The sequence below is a fragment of the Sinocyclocheilus grahami genome, unplaced genomic scaffold (genome assembly GCF_001515645.1).
Source record: "Sinocyclocheilus grahami isolate Dianchi unplaced genomic scaffold, SAMN03320097.WGS_v1.1 scaffold377.1, whole genome shotgun sequence".
In the NCBI taxonomy this organism is placed as follows: domain Eukaryota; kingdom Metazoa; phylum Chordata; class Actinopteri; order Cypriniformes; family Cyprinidae; genus Sinocyclocheilus; species Sinocyclocheilus grahami.
The window spans coordinates 1,738,429-1,744,210 of record NW_015505556.1 but is presented as its reverse complement, the minus strand read 5'-3'; the positions used below and the strand labels follow the sequence as shown (position 1 = coordinate 1,744,210).

The 5,782-nt window shown below is 31.1% G+C and overlaps 1 protein-coding gene across 1 annotated transcript in view; it reads right to left on the bottom strand.

Annotated features, from left to right (window-relative positions):
* Window positions 1-5,782, bottom strand: part of spg11 (SPG11 vesicle trafficking associated, spatacsin) — an 80,396-nt gene that overhangs the window by 25,845 nt on the left and 48,769 nt on the right. The window contains exons 19-20 of the mRNA XM_016230765.1: window positions 5,129-5,274; window positions 3,000-3,152 (exon numbers count right to left, since the gene is read on the bottom strand). Of these exons, the coding sequence (XP_016086251.1) occupies window positions 3,000-3,152; window positions 5,129-5,274 (299 nt within the window). The remainder of the gene's footprint in view (window positions 1-2,999; window positions 3,153-5,128; window positions 5,275-5,782) is intronic.

Sequence of the window (5,782 nt, the reverse complement as noted above, 5' to 3'; positions counted from 1 at the left end):
CACCCGGAGATATAAAAAAAACCACACACACACACACACACACACACACACACACACACACACACACACACACACACACACACACACACAGACACACAGACTGACACGACACACAGACTGACACGACACACAGACTGACACACACACAGACACACACAGACACACACACACATTTTTAGATGTAGATTTAAAATAATTTCCACTTTATATGATTTATATACTTTCTATAAATCATTAACATTTTCTAAAATAATATTGATACTTAAATATTTATTTAACTTTATATATTTTTTTCCACATATATTTTTTATATATTAATTACAAACATTTGGTTATTTTTTCTACAAATTAATTTCAAGTATTAATTATTTTCCACTGTATTTATTATAGGGTCTATACATATATGCACTTCATAAATTATTAACTTTTTAAATACTTACATATATTTAATTAATTTAATTAATTATATATATATTTTGCATACATTTTTATATATTAATTCCATAAATATTTGGTTATTTTTCTGGAAAATAATTTCTAAAATTAATTATTTTCCCCTATATTTATATAATAAATGTAAGCATATAAGCACTATAAAATGTATAAACATTTTTAATACTTACTAATACTTAATATATTAATTTTATAAAATGTATATATTCTATAAACGTCTGGTTATTTTTCTGGAAACTAATTTCAAAAATTAATTTTCACTATGTGTATCTATACATTCTATAAATTATTAACATTTTCTAGAAATGTATTGATGCTTAAATATTTAATTAATTTTATAAAATTGTTCATACATACGTTTAGATATTAATTCTATAAATATTTAATTATTTTCAGGAAATTAATTTCAAGAATGAATTATTTCCAGTGAATTTATTATAGTGACTATACATATATGCACTTTATAAATTATTAACCTTTTTTAAAATGTATTAATACTTACACATTTTATTTAATTAACTGTATAGAATTCTTTACATATATTAATTCTATACGTATTTGGTTAATTTACTGGATGTTAATTAAATTTTTTTTTAGTTCCTTTTATTTAATAAATAAATAAATAAATATATATATTAATTCTATAAAAAAAATTCTGGAAACTCATTTCAAGAATTTATGACTTTCCTCTATATTTATTATAGTATGTATGCAGATGGATGAATGGATGGATGGATGGATTTATTTTATATTAATAACAACGTTAATTTCTAATTATTTCCAGAAAAATAACCAAATATATACTATTACACCAATATAAAATAACTTGCATAACCATCACATCCTAACAATAAGAGGATGTACTTCCCAAATGCAAGCAATCTTTGTTTCCAAAAAAATACCTGCTACAATCTGCAAACCATTAATTTCAGGATGGAGTGTGTAGCTTGCTGAAAGCAATGAGCTGAGAATGAATTACACACGCTGCAGGCGGTAAACACACACACACACACACACACAGATGGACTCACATACGCTTTCAGATGACTTTCAGTGTCCATTAAAACACAAGCGGCTGTCTGATCATTTAAACTAATGAACATTAACTTCAGGCTCAGCAGAAATGCTTCAGAGCAGCTTGCGGCTCGATTCATTTAATTAAATGAATAACACTGTTTCTGAGCACTTTACCAGCAGAAAGATGTCATTATGATGAACCACGTATGCAAAGAATTCACTTTCAGAGCTCAACACTGAAAAATAAAGGTCGAGATAAATTAATGAAATATGAGTTTCAATTCTTGAAAATTAACTTGCAGATTATATTATAACAAATAGAAATTGTAGCCTATAATTTAGAAGTTAGAGTGCAATTTACATGTTTGCATACAATTTTTTTTTTTTTTGAGTGCTGATTATTATAGTTAAAAATAAATAGCAATTAAATTTACGTTTGGTCTCTGTTGTTAATTGTAAGCTTATAGTAACGTAAAAGGGCTCCCTATAGTTTAGAGCGGAAGCTGAAGTAGATTTTTAGGCCTATAGATTTTTTTATTATTATTTATTTTATGAGGTAGATTTAAAGAAAATTTAAAAGAAATTTTAATTATAATTTAATTTAGTTAAAAAAAGAGCAACTTGTTCAGTAAAACATTGTTTAATAAAAAAATATATATTTATGAACTATCTATCACACCGAACCGTGACGTCAAAACCAAAGTATGTACCGAATCGTCATGTTTGTGTGTATAAATATGTATATATGTATGTTTGTAAACATATCTGGGAAAAAACTAATTATATAAACATTTATAAATAACAATATAAATTTAATTAAAATATTTATTTAAATTAAAAATAATAAAAAAAAAGTTACATAAATAAAAACTAAAATAATACATGGAAAAATAATATAATTTTTAATATACAATTTTTTAAATATATCAATAAGAATATTGAATATATTAATTCCCAGAACAATAAGCAAATGTATTGTGATTAGTGCCGTCAAACGATTAATCGTGATTAATCACATCCAAAATAAAGTTTTTGTTTACATAATATATGAATGTGTACGGTGTATATTTATTATGTATATATAAATACACACACATGGATGTATATATTTTAAAATATTAACATGTATTTACATGCATATATGTATATTCATATAATTTATTTTATAAATTATAAACCTCAGTTTGTTTGCCAAAAAAATAAAAGGGTTTAATTTTCATGTGATTTAAAATAAATGTTTAATGCCTTCATTTGATTTTCAGAAAAATTAAAACAAGAATTTCTGGGGGGAGAAAAAAAAAGAAAGGAAAAGTTTGTAGGGCCCTATTGTTCAAAATGTTGAAATTTAGACTTTTGGACTTATTTTTTCACTGAAATAAATGTAATTACACAGACAGAGAGTAAAGTACCGAAAGAGTTACCATCCGAAATTCAGGTACCGATACCAGTACCGTACCGGTTAAAAAGTGAACGGTACCCAACCCTAGCTATAAGCAATGCAGCTTGAGTTGGTGGAAGTGCAGCAGTACCTGCAGGAGGTGGTAGAGGGAAACGTCGCAGCGCGGGCCGCTCTGAGGGAACAGGGCCGCTCTGAGTTTGGGATACGCACTGAGGGCCATCCGCAGCAGCTGCGGGTCGACTCTGCTCAGCGGGTCCTGACCGCGCTCGCCCTCGCGCACGGCCTGCCAACAACACAAACAAAACCACTCTGTTTAAGAATAAAGCCAGCTCTTCTGAAATCATGCAGACTTCACACGGGCCTCATGTTAGTGTGGGACAGAATAGGGCTGGGCGATGCGACCTAAAATCAAAACCTCGATTACGATTATTGAACGATTATTTAATTTATTTACATTTTTTGTCCTCCTAGTTCATGAAAGGTTTGCACTGTAAAAATCCTCAACTTACTTTTTTCTAACGGAAGAGTGCATTTCTTATCTTTCTTTTTTTTGCAAACAAAAATGAATAGCGTCAAAAGTAGAATATAACCGGCATCTCATGCAAACAAAATACATTTTAGATACCGTCATGTGAAAAGAAGAAAATATGCAAATGAATATTATTTTTACAAATGCAATGTGAAAAGTAGAAACTTGCATCTCCTGTAAACAAATGTTTTAAATAATATTAAAGCAATAAGCCCCGTGAAGCCGTGGTTTAGTGAATTTATAACAGCTAAGGGGGTTTTAGGCACTCTAACAATGCCCCTTAGCTGGGGCTTATTGCTTTATTCTTCCACCAAACAATGTAGTTCCTCAGAATCAGTTGTGGTTGCAACAAAGTGGCAAACGTAAACAAAGGTGTATGTTTGTAGGGTAATTTACAACAGCTTGTAGCAATCACAATCAACAAAAGAGCAATGATACGCAAGTGCTATAACAAGTCTCAGTTAGCGACGCAAACAAACTTGTTCGCGCTCAGAATAGCTTTACTCGGGAGCCAAAGTTGATTCTGCGACACTGTTACTGCACAGATGCAACAGTGCTGCGAGATCCAGTGAGAAGCGTTTGAATTCGCCACACAATGATAAGGTTGCTGCGAGATCTAGTGAGAATCAATCAAGTTCTGCACAGAATTCTCTGTTATAAACAGCGCTGACATACGTCAGGAAACCAGAAGCAGTAACGCTAACTGTAACCATGGTGTTGTGGTAGAAATAGTCCAATGCATTACATCATTTCAGAGTTTGTACAACCTTTTGAGAGAGAAATTCAAGTACTTTTCAATGACTTTCAAGCATGTCACACAACTATTTCCAGCACTTTAAAGCTCTAAAATGATCCAGTTTGAATGTTATTTTTAATGGGATGACCAAAATATACTTTGTGGTAAACAAACACTTATGTAAAATTTTAAAAATACATCAAATCACAATTATAACCAGTAGAGGGCAGCAGAGGAGCACTTATTGGCTTGTTAGACATTAATATTTCTTAGACATTTCTACTTTTTCTCTATATTTAGAAATTATAAAATCACTATTATAAAATATCAAATCATCAAGAATTCAGATTTTGTCCGAGTTGTACACTTTTTTTGTGTATGAAGTAAGAAAAGTCACAAAGTGCCTTGAAAAACTTTTCTTCGATTTGCTACTAAATCACACATAATCACTGAAGTTGGTCAGCTCCATATACTAGAAGAATAATGGTACATTTAATAAGAGTGGAAAACATACATTTTCTATATAAAAATGAGATTTTGCACCCGTTACTGTCGTTAATAAAAGTTAATTTTGTATGCATCTCAACTCAAGCTTAGTGCTTTACTGTCAAATCTGTATAAACAATAAATGAACATGTAATATTATTAGTAACTGCACTTATTAATGCAAAACGATAGTAATTTTATGATTAAATGATCTATATTTTAATACTTCCGCACACCACCACCAGCGCTACCAAATCTGCAGAACTCTCAAATGTTAGTCTGGAGCCCTGAGCTAGCATTAGTTAGTTTTTTTTAAAAAGTTTTTTAAGACAAACAAGCAGTTACTGTAGTAAATGAATAGAGTGCAAGTCTTAAAGGGGCCATTATTATAATTTTTTTTTAAATGGGTTTAAAAAAAACGAAATAACCGGCATGGGAAAATTCCGTCGGTTCGAGGTTCTGAATTTTTTGCATTAATGGTCCAGCCCTAGGACAGAAGCAGAAGGACCTGGTCCATGCCGCCCGGTCTGAACATGATGGTGGACAGGGCGAGCAGACTGTGACCCTCCAGTAGCATGCTGCTGATGCTGGCTTGACTCCCGGGCAGCAGAACCTGCGCCGCCGTCAGACTGGCCCCGAACACTCGCTCCGGCTCTGAAACACCACACCGCACCCATCAAGATCCTTACATTTACATTTATGCATTTAGCAGATGCTTTTATCCAAAGCGACTTACAGTGCATTCAGGCTATACATTTTTTACCAGTACGAGTGTTCCCCGGGAAACGAACCCACAACCTTTTGCACTGCTAACGCAATGCTCACTAAAAAGACAAAATCTCTCACATAAAAAAAGAGAGACAAAATCTCTCACATGGATATTGACATATATTTTACACAATTGTTGGTAATTATTTTCTAATACATTTATTATAGTGTGTATAGAAGCGCTTTATATTTCTAAAAAAAAAAAAAAGTATATTTATTTATACTTAGTATATTTATTTTAATCACTCAAGTAATTTTACATATATTCGTATATAGTCATTTTACATATTTTTGGTAATTAATTTCCACTATAATTATTATAGTGTGTTTAGATGCATTCTTATATATACAGTGGGTACGGAAAATATTCAGACCCCCTTAAATTTTTCACTCT